Source organism: Eubalaena glacialis, chromosome 17 (assembly GCF_028564815.1).
Source record: "Eubalaena glacialis isolate mEubGla1 chromosome 17, mEubGla1.1.hap2.+ XY, whole genome shotgun sequence".
Taxonomy (NCBI): domain Eukaryota; kingdom Metazoa; phylum Chordata; class Mammalia; order Artiodactyla; family Balaenidae; genus Eubalaena; species Eubalaena glacialis.
In genome coordinates, this window is record NC_083732.1 from 85,045,542 (window position 1) to 85,063,097 (window position 17,556).

General features: G+C 48.8%; 1 protein-coding gene across 1 annotated transcript in view; it reads right to left on the reverse strand.

Annotated features, from left to right (window-relative positions):
- COL22A1 (collagen type XXII alpha 1 chain) overlaps positions 1-17,556 on the reverse strand; it is a 247,984-nt gene that overhangs the window by 132,539 nt on the left and 97,889 nt on the right. Inside the window, exons 16-20 of the mRNA XM_061171582.1 lie at positions 9,909-9,962; positions 9,193-9,237; positions 4,160-4,204; positions 3,856-3,885; positions 3,525-3,578 (exon numbers count right to left, since the gene is read on the reverse strand). Coding sequence (XP_061027565.1) covers positions 3,525-3,578; positions 3,856-3,885; positions 4,160-4,204; positions 9,193-9,237; positions 9,909-9,962 — 228 coding nt within the window. The remainder of the gene's footprint in view (positions 1-3,524; positions 3,579-3,855; positions 3,886-4,159; positions 4,205-9,192; positions 9,238-9,908; positions 9,963-17,556) is intronic.

Genomic DNA, 17,556 nt, shown 5'->3' on the forward strand with positions numbered 1-17,556 from the left:
CATCATTCACACTTTAAAGATGAGTACAATAAGGACCAAAGGCCTTGCATCAGTGCTTTGTAAAAAGTGCACACAAAAGAGGTGCCTGGAATCCAGGTGTCTTTAGCTCTAAGCCTGGTGCCTTTGCCCCTGTATCTTGCTAGTTCGGCAATAACTGGCTTGGGTTATCTGACTCTCCATCAACTGCGATATGCAAAATGACAGTCTGGATAAATAAATGAAATCATCTGAGAAAGATCAATTTCCACAAAGCAAAAAAACACAAACAAACAAAAAACAAAAAACAAACTGGTGCAGGAAGAGGTCATACTGACCTAAGTAAAATCCTGCCCCCTAACACCTCACTAGGTACCTGCTGCCTGACCTCAGACAAGTCACTGGGCACCTGTGGACCTCAGTTAGCGCATCTCCAACGTGAGGATAATAAACTTTCCTACCGAGTGGTTGTTAGGACCACATGAAGGATGGGTACAAAAGCCCTGACAAAGCACCTCCTGACAGTACCCTGATTTATACCCAAATGTATAATGAGGTCACGTAGAATACGGCATGAAATGTGAATGGGAAAATGAAAACTTCAGCTCTAACTGTGACTCTTATCACCAACTTTACGGGTGAATTTGGGCCAGAAATTCCCTCTCTGTGCTTCAATTTCCTCATCTTCAATAATATGATTATCATGCAAACAGCTACTATTGCCACATTTTGCGTAACTATTAAGTGACGGAATTGTATTTAGGTCTGAGGTCTTTTCCCTTAATAACACCATAAAAATGAATACATGAATGGACAAACCATAGTAATTAAAGGTTTAAATCTCTCTTCCTCACAAGGATTATTGCAGTGAGCTCAGGGCACACATCAAGGGAAGGAAGACCCTGCAGAAGTGAGTTTTCATTAAGCATCAAGAAATGTCTCACATTTGGTCTGCCCAGCTGGCCCTTCTTTATTACACTTAACCAAACATTGCTAAAACTACCAGAACTGTTTCATCTTGGGGAAAGAATCAAAGATGCAAGCCTCCTCAACAAGGATGGAGAATGCTGCACACTTTCCATTTAGAGAATGGGATACATTTTCCTCTTTCTGGGATTGCTAAACACAAACTCAAAATTTTCCATTCTCAGCAGAAGTCACTGAAGCCAGGTTCTCGATTTGATTCAATCCAAAGAATACTTAGGGAGCAACTGCTCTGAGGAAGGCCCTGGGCTAGGTGCTGGTGGGGATTCAAAAAAGACAGAAGTAACAACTGATATCAGTATTGGGCTTAATAAGGCTTCACAGAACAGTGCTTCCTACATTAACTCACTTAACCCTCACAGCACATTTATGTAGGAAATGATGTCGATGACGATGATTTCCAACTTAGGAAAGCAGAAGAGGATAAGAGGGGTAGAGTTCAAAAACCCAAAGCTACTTGGTGGATGAATTGGGACATGAAACCAGATGCTCTGGCTCCTAACCCCAAGTGCCTTCCATGGCCACATTGCTCCTTGTGAGCTCAGACTGCAATCAGGTCCCACTCTGATGTCCCTCTTGAATATCTGTCATGGGGGTCACTCCTTCATAAGCATGTATTAAGTTCCCACCATGTGATAAACATGTGGATTTAGAGACAGGAGAGATATTGGCTGTGGCCTTAAGAACCTCCCACTCCTGGTCTCTCATCACTGCTCCCCACTTTTCACAAGGTCTTTAGGTAGGCTGTTGGGTTTCTGAACTCCTTCCAAGGGAATTTCATCACCAACACCATGCACTGTACTCAATCCCATTCTATCAAGAGTATCTAGCCCAGAGGACCTCTTCAGGACCCTGGACAGCTCCACGGGGCTGCAGGATTGAGGTATTCTGGTGTTTGCAAGTACTGAGGGTTCAGGACCCTCTCCTTGTCCTATACAATGGGTCACAGGAATGACACATGCAGAGAATTCTCATTAATCATCTAGAGATTGCAAGTGTTTACTCTCAATTATTTCTTTTTCACACTCCTTTCACGTGGATCAGTCCACGTGCTTTCATCCCTATATCTCCAGCCTTAATATTTCGATTGATATAAAATAAAGTACGTGACCACAAGTGTTTGAGGTTTCTTCCTTCTCTCCCTCCCTCATTTACCATAACAAAGTTTACATGAGGGGGAAGGACTGCCCATTATTACATCCCAGATCCCAGAGTGAGAGATCAAGAAGGCTGCCTCATGAATTAAGCAGGGCTGAGCACTCTTAGCTTCTTATCCCTTAGTGGGAGCCACTAAGTAAAGGAATTCTCCTTTGTGCATCTCAGAGGATATATTGCTGCATTGTGCACTCAGGAGTGAAAAGAGCATGGACTAGTCTGTCAGACAGATCTGGGTTCAAAGCTCAGTTCTGCTTCTTAGCTGTATAACTTTGTGCAAGCTACTTAGTATCTCTGTACCAATGTCTTCATTGGTAACAGTAGAAAAATAACTTCACCCTTGCAAACTTAATATGCATATGTTTGCATGTAAAATATACTACAGTACAGATGGTCAGTACTTGCCAATTATGATCTGAAATATATGTGCATATATGCACAGAGAGCTGAATACTGAGAGCATACTGCATTACCTGCATTATCTACTTTAAATCTCTCAACAGTTATAACAATGGTGGAGAGCTCTGGAAACCAAGCCTTGGAAAGGTTAAGCAAGGTATCTAAGGTTATAGAGACAGAAGGGAGCTTTTCTGACCTGAACTTTTCGATATGAAATTGTTCTAATTATACTGGAATTAAAAACATCTTCTAAGTTTCTTCTAGTTTTGTCCCAGCAAAAACATATACATTTATCCTAATGAGGAATGGGCCTTATTATAAATCCAATTATAAATCTGATTTATGGACATTTCAAGATAAGAGTTGTTTTATTTCCTTCAGTAAAACAGTCACTTGAAAGAAGCAACAGCATGTTACCAGGAGGAGCGAGTTTCAATCACTGACCTGTGGAATTTACTGTATTCTTATTAATTATCCTTAGTACCTGAACTCACATCAAAAATGATCACAGAGTCCCTTTGAATGGCCTCTTCCCAAATGGTTATTTACACATCATTAAATTCTTAACAGAGGGAGAAACCGAAGGCTGAAGTGTTCCAAACCACTGCAAAGTCAGTATTAATCAGAAACATGCGAAAAGCAAATGTGCACTGGAAATGATTCAACTGGCACTGAAGTGTCCAATGTTTTTATTCCACTTTATCTGAAAGGAAACTAAAACAGCAGACTGAACACCAGAAACCCCAATCCTGGCATGTTTGGGACTGGGGGCTCTGAAGGCAGGCTGCCTGGGCTTCACGTCCAGTTCCACACTTGCTAACTGCATGATCCGTGCCCAGTGACTTCAGTCTTCAAGGCCCAGTTTCCTCCTGTGCTAGATGCTGACAACAACCCCTATCACTCAGGGTGATGGGATGAGCTTCTGAAATAACGCAGAGCTCGGAAGCGAGAATGGCTATGATTTTCCAGACCTAGAGGTGTGGACCCCGGGCTGGGGAGGGATGACTTACCGGAGCGCCTGGTGGGCCAGGAGGGCCCTGATGACCTCGTGGTCCCGGGGCTCCCTGGTAACACAAGTCAAACTAGAATTAGCCATGACTCCCCGTCCTTATGCCCCGGGCCACCACCCATGACCCTTTGCTGACTCAGAGTTTTCTTCCCAAGTTCCCAAAGGGGACCCAGAGACACAGGGTGGGAATCTGCATTCTTGGCAGAGTCAACTTGACCTGTCTCTGAAGGGCTCCACCTGAGCTCAGCAAGCAGTGTCACCCCACGCCAGTGGCCTTCCTATTTCTGCCACCACCTAAAGCCCCACGATGAGAGGACCCACATCCCTCTTACCTGCTCGCCCTTCAGGCCCTCTCTCTGCACCTGAGGGACAAACCAGATGTCAGCAAAGCTGGTGGCACTTTCTTAATAGTCACCCTCACTCCACTTCATGGTGTGTAGGCACACAGCATGCCGGAAGGCAGCAATTTCTGACTTGTCTCTGATTTTACCCCATTTTCAGTGGGCAAAGCCTTGTATCCAGCTCATGTCATCAGAACAGTTCTGCCTCATTCTCAGAGGCAACGACTCTCCCAACTACACAATCCTATCAGTGTCTGAGTCCGTGATTCCAACCACTGGTGACTGCATCACTTACCACCGACCCCGGTACCCCGGGAGGTCCAGCAGGCCCCATGGCACCCTGCGGAGAAATGACAAACGTTCCAACAGAGGGTACTTTGTTCCCTTTGTGCATATACATACACATACATACACACACACGTGTGTGTGTGTACGTATATATAGATACACTTTCTTTTTCAGATTCTTTTCCATTATGGGTTATTACAAGATATTGAGTATAGTTCCCTGTACTATACAGTAGGCCCTGTTGTTTACCTATTTTATAGATAGTAGTGTGTATCTGTTAAGCCCAAACTGTTAATTTATCTCTCCCCCCTTTCCCCTTTGGTAACCATAAGTTTGTTTCCTGTATCCGTGAGTCAATTTCTGTTTTGTAAATAAGTTCATTTGTATCATTTTTTTTTAGATTCCACAAATGTGTGGTATCATATGATATCTGTCTTTCTCTCTCTGACTTACTTCACTTAATATGATAATCTCCAGCAATCCCACTCCTGGGCATATATCCAGACAAAACTCTAATCCAAAAAGATACATGCACCCCAATGTTCATAGCAGCACTATTTATAACAGCCAAGACGTGGAAGCAACCTAAATGTCCATCGACAGATGAATGGATAAGGAAGATGTGGCACATACATACAGTGGAACAGGACTCAGCCATAAAGAGAATGAAATAATGCCGTCCGCAGAACACGGATGGACCTAGAGAGGATCACATTAACAGAGGGTACTTTCTGCCACCTGCTCCTGCTGGTCCCCACACCCCCAAGGCCCCCGCTTACCCATGCACGTCCTCAGGACCACCTCCTTCTCTGTGCTCCAGCACACACGCCATCATGTGGGCTGACTGACTTAACAATCTCAAGTGTTCTGTCTCATTCATACCTCTGCATCAAGGTTGCAGGAGCCTTGCTCTCACTTAGGTACCCAGTGCCTACATCTGGCTGGCGCTCTTCCCACCACTTTCCTGCTCAACAGCATCCCTTGCTCCACTGTTCAGTGAGCACCTGCTCGCAGCAGGCTCTGCATTACACACATCAAGAGAGTGATTACACCCTATGGTGCGTCCTCTGCGCCCAGTCACGGGTTCAGCACATGGTCAGCGCTCAGTAAATACTTAGCAAGTAATAACTACCACAGATGCTGTGATGAGGCCTGTCCATTTTCACCAGATCATGATGTACAGAAGTTTTGTTTTCTGCCTCCTTCTGCCTTACCGCCAGGCTCTGATGGCTGTGGCTAGGTCAGGTTTTCCAGAGCGTGGGCTACATCTTGGTTCTACATGGGGCGTATCTGTCGACAGAAAAACCTTCACTGTTATTACCCTAGTGCTCTATAGCTAAAACGAGGACACTGTTTGTAGCTAATATTCCCACATGTAGCTTGGAGATATGACTGCATTTTCCCTAGAGGCTTGCTCAGGGAGCACAGGAAGCCTTGAAAAACTACTGTTGAATAAGTTGGCAAACAGTAAATGAGTTGCTGGATAAATAGGAAAGCATCTATTAAATCCTAAGGCCGAGGATTAAGAATGAAGGACTCAGGGCACGTCTGTCACCCTTCATTGCATTTGAGGTTCTATCTTATGGACAGGACCTGTTTTCTCTGACTGGTGCAGTTACAATTCTGATGGTCCCACTGCTTTCTAAGACTTGGAAAAAATCACATCTCTTTACATAGCATCAGGTGTTTTTCTAAAATCTCAATTAAGAATGTCTTTTTAAAACAGACTATTTTTAGAGCAGTTTTTAGCCACACAGTAAAGTTGCATGGCAAGTACAGAGTTAATGAGGAGTGTCGATTTGCCTTGCTGTACCTGCCTTTCTGTCTCTCACATGCAATAACCGAGTCCTGCCTCAGAAACGTGTTTCCATTCTCGCTTTTCCTTTCCATGACACCACCACCCACATACACACGGGTGCACACACATGATCACACACGGCACTCTTTATCACCCTATATCCTCTCGACACACTTGCACGACCTGGACGCAAGCCCAGCTGCACGCAATCAGAACCCAGCTCGGGTGTGTCTTCTCCATTCCCCCATGAGCCTTCTTTAACTCTCCCAAGCAGAAGTCTTTTTTCCCTACACGCCCCCAAACCTTATTACTATTTTGCCAATATGATTGTTAGAAGACATTCTGAACTATACTGTAATACTTTTGTGTGGCTGTCTTAAATGTACAAAAATATAATATATATAAATATTGATATATATAAAATATATACATAAATATACATTATATATAAATGAGAGAGAGAGAGAGCTTTATGTGGCTGAATAATGAATCTTTTGAGGTTCATAACTGTATCTTTCTTCTTTTATTTACACCCTACCTCATTATTACATTTATTTTTGTCTTCATTGTTGCATTTCTCATCATCATTACACCACAAAAGTGAACTTCAATGATAGTTATGAAATCAATTAATCAACACATGTTTTCTCACTTGCATAGGTAATGTTACAGACTATGAGATCAAATGTATTAAATCATTATTAAGGAAAACTAAGATCCTATGGTCCATCCATAAGAATTGTGTATGTATAGCTAATAGATATCGGATCCTTTTTAAACGCCTGGCCTTGTTCCAAGGACTTGACATGAAGTAAATCTTGTCCTCTCAGATACTACCCTACCTTAGAGATGAGGACGCTGAAGCACAGAGATGTTCAAGGTCAAAAAAGCTCGTCTGTCCTTGAATCACTTTCTTTCCACCACGTGGGTGCCATGGTTTCCAAAGATCTATTTTATCCCTGGGGGCAGTCAGCCTCCAAGATGGCCCCCGCCTCCCGGGATTCACATCCTGCGCAGGACCACACTGCACCACTGCTCATCTATGTGGCCAGTAACGCGCAGCAGAAGTCAGAGGTACTGCTGCAGGATGAGGTTATAAGACATGACTGTGGATTCCCCCTGCCAAACCCCAGTCTCAGAGCGCTCACAACGCACTCTAGGGAAGTGATTTTCACTTCTGTGAGCAGCCCTAGGGAGAGGCCCGTGTAATGAGGCCAATGGCCACCAAGGAACCGAGGCTTCCAACCACCCTGTGAGTGAGCTTGGAAGTGGATTCCTCAGATGACATAACTACACCCTGGCGACAGCTCGGCCTCCTGGGAGACCCTGAGCCAGAGTAGCCCAGCCGTGCTGCTCCTAGATTCCTGGCCCTCAGAAACTGGGCGAGACCACACTTCTCAGGTTCAGGATGATTTGTTATGCAGCAGAAGATAACTAATATAACCATGGAGTCAATCCATTAAAACTCTTAATACAGAATAGGTAGAGCATCCCCTGATATTGAGGTCTGTGGTGCATCATCGTATGGGCAGGTAGATCTATACACCTTGGTCTGTAGCCACTGTGGCGTCTTGAACAAGACACCCTACTTCTCTGGGCCTCTGTTTTCTCATCTGTAAAGTTAGGGAGTTTAAAAGATCAGCTCTATGGTTCCAATGACTTTCTCAAATTGTAAAGCAGCTAAGATTTGTCCCAGTGATGTTCTCTCAGAATGAGCTGAGACACATTCTATCACCTGAGAACCACTGGTTTCTCGACTCTTCCAATGAATGCCCCATATCATATCATGACCCTTGACCGTGTCTTCCCATTTCTGCTGCATTCATCATAATAAGCAATGTACAACTCAGCTGCTTACCAATCAGGAGGGGCCAAACACCTCTATAAATGAAGTGGAAGGTTGGAATTTATAACACACACAGACACACACACACACACACACACACACACAGTATTGGGAAAGAGTTGTCACCTAGATCCAAACTTTAAGACACATTCTCTCTTCAGGACTTGAAATAAACTATTTATTTTAGGATTTAGCATCCCCTATCAAGGAACTGCAAGAATACATTAAAACCCTGACACTAGGATAACATAACAATGTAAATCTCTCAACTCTAAAAATACTTCGAGAGAGAATAATTAACTCAGCTAGAATTGAAGCCCAAGTGAGCAAGTTTGGAAGAGATCAATATTCTCCAGCCACCTTTCCTAAACAGAGGCTTTTTTAGCTTGTATATCTTTTTATTTATTTATAACTACACCCTGTCTGCTTCGGTAAAGAGTCAGAGCAGCCTTTTTCTTTTCCTTTATTTTCAGCATGTGCTGAGAACTCGTCTGGATCGGGCAGTGACATTCACCTGAACTCTGCAGTGTGACACTGAGAAATGCTGCATCCCTGGTCTCACCCTCCTTGGTTTAGCTGGATTCCTCCTGCTGCCCATCTCTCTCCTAGCTGTTCTCAGACCCAAAGTCTGATGTATTTCCTAAGGGCCTAAGATCTGGAAGAAAATCTTTCTCTTGTACTCAAATGCAGGGCTGTATTTCATCACTCCTCCCACTATAATCCAGAACACAGCACACCTTCTTAGTTTCCCTCTGTGACCCTGAATGCCTGGGAAGGTTATTATCTTCATACAGTTTCAGAGCACTTCACAGTTTACAAGGAAATTTTACATGCAGTTCTTTCTGTTGAGATACAGAAATCCTAAGCAGCAAATGCACTGAGTTAAGCCTTGTTGTGAAAATGTTCTAAAATAGATGACCAGCAGGATGAGATAAAACCTTATTTTATTTATGAAATATCTAGCACATTTTCAGGAGTATAATTCTGGTTAAAAAAGAAAAAACAACTAAATGTTGCAGAGGAGAGAGAAGGAGAAAAGGAGAAAGAGGAAAAGGTGTCTGTGAGGATTTTTTTTGCATTTGTTCATATTCTGCGTTAGTCCAAAAAGCCATTTAAGGGCAGCACAATATTTTAATATGTCCGGATGTTATATAATAGGGATTTTCGTTTGTTTTTTAAATAGATTTTTATTCCTAAGAGTAGAAAAAAATGTTTAAATACAATAACCAGAAATTTCTTGTAGGCTGAGTTCTAATGCCTGACTCACCACCTTTGTCTGCACTTTGTTCCCAGAACTCCAGCCTGGGCCCTCCAACACACACACCCCAGGCCCTGATTTGTTCAGCTCACACACCTGCTTGTCAAGAGCCATCTGTCACCCCAGGGCCTGGCTTACCTTTTCTCCCTGGGGCCCTGGCACGCCAGGAGGGCCGGGTCTTCCCTGGAGGAAAGAAGGAAAGGAAGGCCGTCAGGGGCAGCAGTGGAGAAGGAAGAGGCTGAGGGCAATGCGCCTCCAAATCTGTACCTGGCCTTTTCCCCAGAAGGCACCGGTCCCCCTCGACAAGGCTTCCCAGACTGCACTTATTGCTAGAAAGTTCTTCCTCAACTAACCCAATGCCACATCTCCATGTGGTCCCCTTGGGACTCATAGATGCATCTTCCCACACCATCCTACACTTGCCTTTATTTTCCACTTAACAGTGTATCTCAGAGAATATCATATCAGGACATTAGAAGCTCTATTAATTTCCACATTAATTTTATATTATTCTCCTGTATCTATTGATGAGCATTAGGGCTGTTAGTAATCTTTTACTCTCGGGGACAGGACTGCAATGAATACAGCACTTTGAACACGTGTGCGTCGCCCATGGCCTTTACGTTAATGATCACGTGTCGTATTGCTGAGGTGAGAATGGATTTAACGTGGTGCGCTCTCTGGAATCCCTCCACTCTGGCGTGGAGGAGTCCACGTGTGGCCGTAAGCTGGGGGCTGGTCGCTAACCCTCCTGGAATCCCCAGCCGAGCAGGACAAAGGCCACAGTCCCCAGGCCCTACGAGCTCTGCACAGGTCCCAGCCCCGTACAGCCCCCGGAGCCAATGTCTGCCTACCTGCTTTCCAGTGTCCCCGTGCTTCCCGGGGAATCCATCCAGGCCTCTCTCCCCCTGGCAAAAGAAGGAAAGAGGAGAAATGAAGAACAGAGGGACATCCCCAGGGTCAATGTCATAAAAAAGGAAAGGCAAGCAAAGGCCCTTAGTTCCCGAGCATGCTCTGTTCTCCACGAGGCACCAGGAGAGCCAAACACACACACACAGCAGCCTAGAGTTTACGTGTATTGGGGGTCAAGGAGCATAAGTTAAAGGTCAGGGAAACCACATTCCCATCTCTGCTTCTCATCTAAATCTGTGACCAAGTGAAGACCACACAGCCTCTTGGAACCACACAGACTCCTTATCTCATGGGTCTACATGGGGGTCAAAAACAATAATAAATGCATGGGGCTTGTAATGCAGCTCATAAAACTGTGGACACATTTTACACGTCATTCATCCCTCCAGGAAGTACGTATAAACGTCCACTGTTTGCAGTGCATGGTACAGACCTAAGAGTTAATTGCTGGATCACAGTGGGCTACCATCCACACAACCTCCACCCATCAGCTTATGTTCACACAGGTGCGAATCTCTTAATAGCTCTGGAATCTTGGGCAAGTTGCTTCACCTCTCTGAGATGTTTCCGTTGACTGTGTTTCCTGGGGATGAAAATTGTCCCTTCTTTGAAAGATACGGATGACTAAGGAATGAGATGACTTATCTAGAACACCTGCTTATGCCAGCCAGTGGATAAATACCAATGTTCTCCTCCAAGCCATGCCCGTGATGCTGGTGTGTTCCCCTCATGGCTGAATCCTCGGGTCCAGTGTTCCTTGCTGGTGTCCTTCTCCCAGCTGGGCCCTAAGAGCTCGGTTGATGGAGAGAGATCACTCCAAAAGGTGGGTTCATGCTGGTATCAACAGCCTATGACACAGCTTCCAGCAGCCCAGGCTCCTTCTTTGAGGGCCTCAATTACAGCAACTTCTCTCGTTTCCAAGGGCTATGCTTGCCTTTCTCTCTGCTGGCTCCTCGGTGCCCTCAGGGCTCATGTAAATGTCACCTCTTTGGCCTTTTAGTCCGGATTCGATGTCCTGTTCTTCCCCAGCATGGTCTCATATGTGTCTCCCTCACAGCTCTGAATCCAATTTGCATTTATTCTCCACGTGACCACCCTTCTCTCCCCTCCCCCAGGAGGACCGGGCTGGGTTCACTCTTTTCATTGTTGTGTCCCCGGAGCCCCGCCTGGAGACGCGCAGTGTGGCCCCAGCTGACACTACTGAATGGCTGCAGCACTGCACAAGAGAAGGATTCTGAGCTCTCCTTCTACCTCCCTGTAACTTTATTTCTTAAGTTATTTCTTTCCTTCTTTGTTGTTTTACGGTTGGTGTGTCTTCCAGGATGGTGTCTTCCTTTGCATAACTGAGGAGTCTTGGTTTTCTGCACATTTTTGCTCTGCCAGTCCGGGGTGCCTGCCTGCGGATGCTGACTCTGTGCACCCGGCCCACCCCTGGTGACTGCAGGGTAAGGGGGGGGGCTTCTTTCTCTCAATCTGGGGGCAAAAACTGATGCTCCCCACTGGACAGTTCAAGCAGAGGTCAGGGGAGGAGATGCCCAGCTCTGCCGCTCTAAGGGCGGGGCCTCAGTGAGTCACTGACAACCGTCCCCGGATCCCTTGGCTCCCCACGTCCACTGACTTAGACTGCGGATCGTCCCAGCGCCTCTCCCCGCTCCGCAGGCTGCACTGTAGTTTCTCTCCACTTTGCATCTACGTAGACTGAACCATGTATATTTCCTATCCTTCAGAGATGATTTTAAAATCCTGGAACAATGATGTACGCGTTTCTATTTCCAAGCACTCATATATTAACTCTTTTAAAGTCTTTCCATCACATGAAGTTCGGGCTGAACAGAGAGGAGAGCTGCCTGCAGTGTCTCTCTCTGCCAAGTGATTCCACGTGTGCTACTGCATCTTCTTTTCCTCCAAACGCTATGGGGTTGGCAGGTTTGAGGATGACCCTGATGGGGAAATGGAGGCCCTGATGTAAGCCACTTACCCCAGTGAGGTGTGACTGCATTGGCACCAGCACCTGGATTCTCCTGACCCTCAATCTTCTACGTCTACCACCCCGTGTGGTCTGAGCAGAGGCCCCTGGAGGACCACAAGCATCTCTTCCATTGATTCCCAGAGCAGGTGATCTGGCAAGAACGCCAACCCCCTCATTTTACAGGTGAGGAAACTGACAACCTTAGGAGGTATAGCTTGTCCAAGGTCACACAGAAACTTAGCGATGGAGCCAGGACTGAAGTCAAGGCCTCCTGACTTCCATTCCAGAGCTCTCCTCGTGGCAGGCCAGCCTACTGAACGTCCCCCGGGGCACTTCCACAGGGCTCAGCAAAGGAAGGAGTGTTGACCACAAGTCCTACCTCGCAGCCCAAGTCCCTATTTCTTAACAGCCTTGCACTTACTCATCAAGGTCAGTGGAGCCCGGAAGCAAGACTTCTCCCAGCTGCCACTCAGGACAGCTGCAGGGTGCAGGGCTCGGGCTCGGCTGGACGTGGCATCCGCGGTCTCTCTCCCTGGTCAGCACACAGAGAGTGGGGCAGGAGGGATGCGACTGGGGTGCTGATAGGTGTGTGTCTCCATGAGCAGGGGATGAGAGAGGGAGGGAATGAGCAGGAGAGGACGGATGAGGGGCAGAGATGAGCCGAGGGACAGCAGAGACAGGGACAAAGAGGCAGAGAGATGTGGACAGGGACAGAGCCGGAAGACAGAAGACGGCATTCTGAGAGCGGGTCTTTAACTGCAACACCTTCCGAGCCCTACTGGGACAGGAGGCGGGGCGGAAGTCACAGGGAAGAATGGGGTCAGCGTTCAAACTAGCGCGAGCACGGCCCACCAGAAGCCTGGAATATGCAAATCAAAGCAGACTCAATCCGCGTCTGTAGCATCTTCTGGGTACCAGGAGCTGAACACACACTATCCCATTTAAAATTCACATCAATCCTATGACACACTGTCCCTGCTTTCAGTAAAGGAAACTGAGTCTCAGAGATTAAGTGTGCCATCCTGGCTCACACAGCTCAAGAGAAGATCTGGTATTCACTGTCTCAGTCCTGGGGGCTTGCAGTGAAGGCAGGGGGCGGGGGGGCTCCCCCAGGCCAGGTCCACTTGCTGTTCTAGGTCTCCGACAGCAGAGGGCACACACAACCCGCTTAAAGCACAAAACCCGCACACAGCCCCTGCCATCTAGGCTGCCTAGTCTGGAGGACCCTGAAATGTCCGTGTTCCTGTGCACATTTAATGCGGGAGGGGGTGTGTGGTGTGCTTCCCCACTGGGCACTTGCTCCATAAAGATTTAACCACACGCACCCAGCACACAGGAGAAAGTCAACAAATACTCATCCCAGTAACACCTGGTGGGCAACGCTGCCAGCCCTTCCAGAGCCACGTGGATTGAAGGCCATGGTCTTACTGACGACTCAGCGTAAGACAGAGTCGGGGGCTGGTGTGGGCGGGATGCACCATGGCCACAGTCCCTTCAAAACTCCCACTCCCTTTCGTTAAACGTTCAGGGGGTGCCTACCGGGTGCTAAGTCCTGTAGTTGCTTTCACAACTAATTTCATCGGATCCTCAGGGTCACTTCCTGAGACAGATGGTGTTACCTCTAGATGTTAGATAAGGACACAGGTCAGAGAGACTAGAAGCTGGTGTGAGGTCCCAGGGCTGACAGAGGCAGGGCCAGGGTGAGACTCTGGTCCTGCTGATTCCAAAGCTGGTGCTCTGACCGTTTCACTCCACCCCCAAGGCCTGGGCTTCCCTAGTCCCAAACCAGGGCGGGCAGGACCCCTGGGACGTCCTCCCTGGGGCCTCAGGAGCTCGACTGCCACACCCACCCGAAGTTGTGTGGGGAGCACGGTTTTCCAGATAGAAGAGCTGGGGCCGCCGCGTCCAACTTCTGGCCCCTAGGGAGTGGACTCCTCTCTTTGTGACTAACTAGATACACTGTACCATTCGCCGACTGTCCCAAGCCTAAAAGCCCCTGGACAACCCATTCGGGCCTCACTGCCCCTCAATCACTAGGAGGTCCTTGTGCCTACAGAGCCTCCACACCTCGCTGCGCCTGCAAGGCACCTTCTGGAAGATGCTTGAGGCAAGGGCTAACTCCCGGCCCCCGCCTCCCAGAGAAGGCCCTGCCAGGTGGCTGGCGGAGGTGGCCTCAGTGATGCATGGCCACTGGCTCTCTCTGGCCCAGCTCCACGTCTGGCCAAGCCAAGCAGCGGGATGCGCCTGTCTCAAGGGGAAATGGAAACTTCCTTCTTGCTGATTTAAGAAATCTGAGAGGTTCACGAGAAAATAAGCTGTTTTAAGTACTCATCAGATATAAGAACTGGAAAGGAGCCTAAGAGATCATGCAGCCCAGGCTTCTTGTTTGACAGATGGGAAAACAGAGGTGCAAAGAAGGAACCAGCTCTCCCCAGAGTCACCGAGAAAAGTTGGCAAGGGAGCCAGAGCTCAGACCCAAAGCTGAGCTCGCAGGGCTCAGGTTAGGCACGCCCCCATCTTTCTCTGTCCTGCTGTTTCTATACTCTCCCTCCCTCCATCTCGCTCTCTGACCCCCACCCTCCATAAATGTGGCATATGTTGCCCGGCACTGCTCTAAGCGTTTTGCAGATGCTCACTGAATCCTCACGGTAGCCTCACACAGTAGATATTTACCCTCAGCACTGAGGAAACCCGAGACTCAGAGGGTAACTAAACTCTCCAAAGGTCACACTGCTTGCAGGTCCCAGAACTAGGGTTGAAAACGCAGGCAGGCTGGCTCCAGAATCACTGTGCGGGGCTTCCTCTATGCCACGATGCTGCTGCCTGGTGCAGCCTGGGGAGACTGACGCTGATGGGTCACCAGCTGGACTTCCTCTCCTGGGGCTCCCCTGCAGGTGACCCCCCACTCCCCGAGCTTCCCTGCAAGGTGGCGCCTGCAGCGGGCAGGGCTGTGGCCTGTCTGAAGAAACAGTCCCCAGGGAATGTCGACTGTTCAGCCCCGTGTGTCCTGCGGGGAAAGCCCAGATGGGGAGCGAGACGTTTCCAGCACCTGCTCTCCTTACAACGGGCCGCATCAGGAAACACATCGCCTCTGGGCTCAGTTTCCCCCTCTGGACAATAACGGGAGATCTCCAGGGTTATCTATGGTCCTTTCTAGATCTGATAATTAGAATTTTGACAGGAATGTATTTCTTGGCTGGAAGAAAAGTCTTAAGACTCCAAAAGCTTAATGGACAAGCCGCCCAGCATTACACGGGAAAAGGCTGTTACTTCAAAACAGGACTTTGGGAAGAACCAAGCACTGAGTGTGCAGACTGAGTTTCCCCCTGAAACACAGGTGGGAAAGGACACGGATGTCTGTGGATGTGTCAGTTATGTGCTGGACACTTTGATTCTGTGGTCTTATCCAAGGTTCCAACAGGATTCAGGGAGGCTGTGCATGTTTCCATTCCGCAGACGAGAACCTGAGGCTCTGGTACAGCAAGTGGCCGGCCCAGCTCCTCTGGGGCAGAGCTGGCTCCCCCTAGGCCCGTGAAGCGTCCTCAGCTCTGTACTTCAGTCTCGACTGAAACCCTGGGAAATGCAAATTCCTCAGCAGCTCAGCTTAGACTGCCGCAACCAGGGAGCTTAGGGGACCGTCTTTCGTCGGTGCAGGGCTCCTGCTCTGCTTTCTGTCGGTGACATTTCCTGGCTTCCGTGACGTGGTCCATGCAGCTTCCTGTTCACCATTTCATCCACTCCGGAGGCTGCACTGAAGCCTAAGTGCTAAGATGCATCTTCTAAATCCATCCTACGCATCTCTAAAAAAGTCCAAGTTCACACACCTGTTACTGAAGGTCCTCTGTAACCTGAGTCCGATCTTGGCTCCTGCATCACTTCTCACCTGGTGCCCAGCGCATCGGTAGATGAGGCCTGGCCAGGTGCTCCGTGTCAGGTACCACCCCAGGGCGTGAGGCCCCAGAGGTGTGTAAGGTGAACAGGGTGTGAGAGCCGTGCTCAAGTTGCCAGGGGGCTACAGGTGTGTGTGCGGGGCTGGGGGTGAAAGGCAAACAAATGTGATACACGTGACCCATGAGGGTGAAAACCACAGGGGCTCCAGGGGCACGGACGTGCAAGCTCTGGGACAGGCCTGGGGACCGAGGAAGACTTCTGAGGAAGTGGCGCTTGAGCAGAGAGTTGAAGGAGGTCGCACAAATATTTAAAATATTTGTAGCTGGGCGCTGGGGGGTGGGTACGTGACTGGGGAATGAATGGATGAATAAACTAATGGATGAATCAACTTAACTTTTCACAAGCTCCCAGTCCGACTGCAGGCTTCTTAAGGACTGAAGTTATGCTTTTACTTTTTTGGGTTCTTTCCAGCATATTAAAAAAAAAAAAAAGCACTTAAAACATAGCTTCAACTGGGAGGATTCCTTCCATATTCTTTCATGAGGCAGAAGACACTTGTGGGAGGTGCGTCCGGAAACCCCAGGCACTGAGTGTGAACCAGATGATGGGCAAGGGCTGGGGCCAGGCGCCTCACCAGCTTCTGGCTCAATCCAGAGCCCACCGCGATTTTATAATGCAGGGGACTGAGGCCCAGTAAGGAGGCGTCTTTCCTTTCCTAATTTCCTTTTGCACACTCCGGATCAGTGCTGCGCGGCATGAGCCCACATCTCCCGGACCCCAGGGCGTTTGGTGGCACGTGGTCCCCACATGAAGCAAAGCAGAGTCCTCTGTGGGCGGGGGACCCTCACGAGCTCCTGCCCGTGGGTCCTCAGATGCCGTGACTGCAGGCCTGGCCCAGCCCCGGGCCTCAGGCAAGTGGCAAAGCCACAGCCTTGACCCCTCTGTGTGGGGAGCCCTTCCCAGGGGATCAAGCGTTGGGTGTCCGCGCCCTGCAGTGCTGTGTCAGTACGGCACCTGGATCTGATGGCCAAGGTCCCGGAGCTACCGGGGGGCTGCACCCACCTCCTGTCCTTACACGACCAGCCGTGTCCACGCTACTGTCCTTTGCTTCGGTTCCCACACCTTCGATTCACCAGTTATCATTCTTATGGGGGTCTGGTCTGAGGACACAGGACTCACCTGTTATTCGCTGACTGGTCTGCCCAAGGCCTACGGAGGGCTATCCACGCTCCAGGCTGTACACTGGGCACTGCGCACCTCACAGGACCACGAAGCGAGTTGACCCTGTGAATCCCTGTGGCCCACTCAACTCCTGGGGCCTCGAAAGCAGGGCCTGTCCTCAGTCTTTGCTGGCGCTGCCACCGTCAGCGCAGGACATGAGGCACCGGGCACTCAGTAGTGGCTGGCGGGACACTGAAGGCCTGGAGGCCAGGGCACGGGCCTGGGTCTCTGATCGTGCCCACAGGTGACAGCCAGGGGGATGTCTACACACCTGGGCCTTTGGCCACGGAGTCTCAGGGTCCCTCTTGCTGGTCTGGAGCTCAGCCCTACTGCCGGGTCCGTTCCCCAAACCCTGCCTGCTCCCACGGGGGCTTTCAAATGAGACCCTTGTTCCCTCGTGCACCAGAGCTGCCCATCAAGCCCTGTTCCTGGATTCTCAGTTATCCCAAGTGTCACTTTCAAGACTCTACCTTATAAAGGGAAGGAGCAGAGGGCCACAGAGAGGCGCT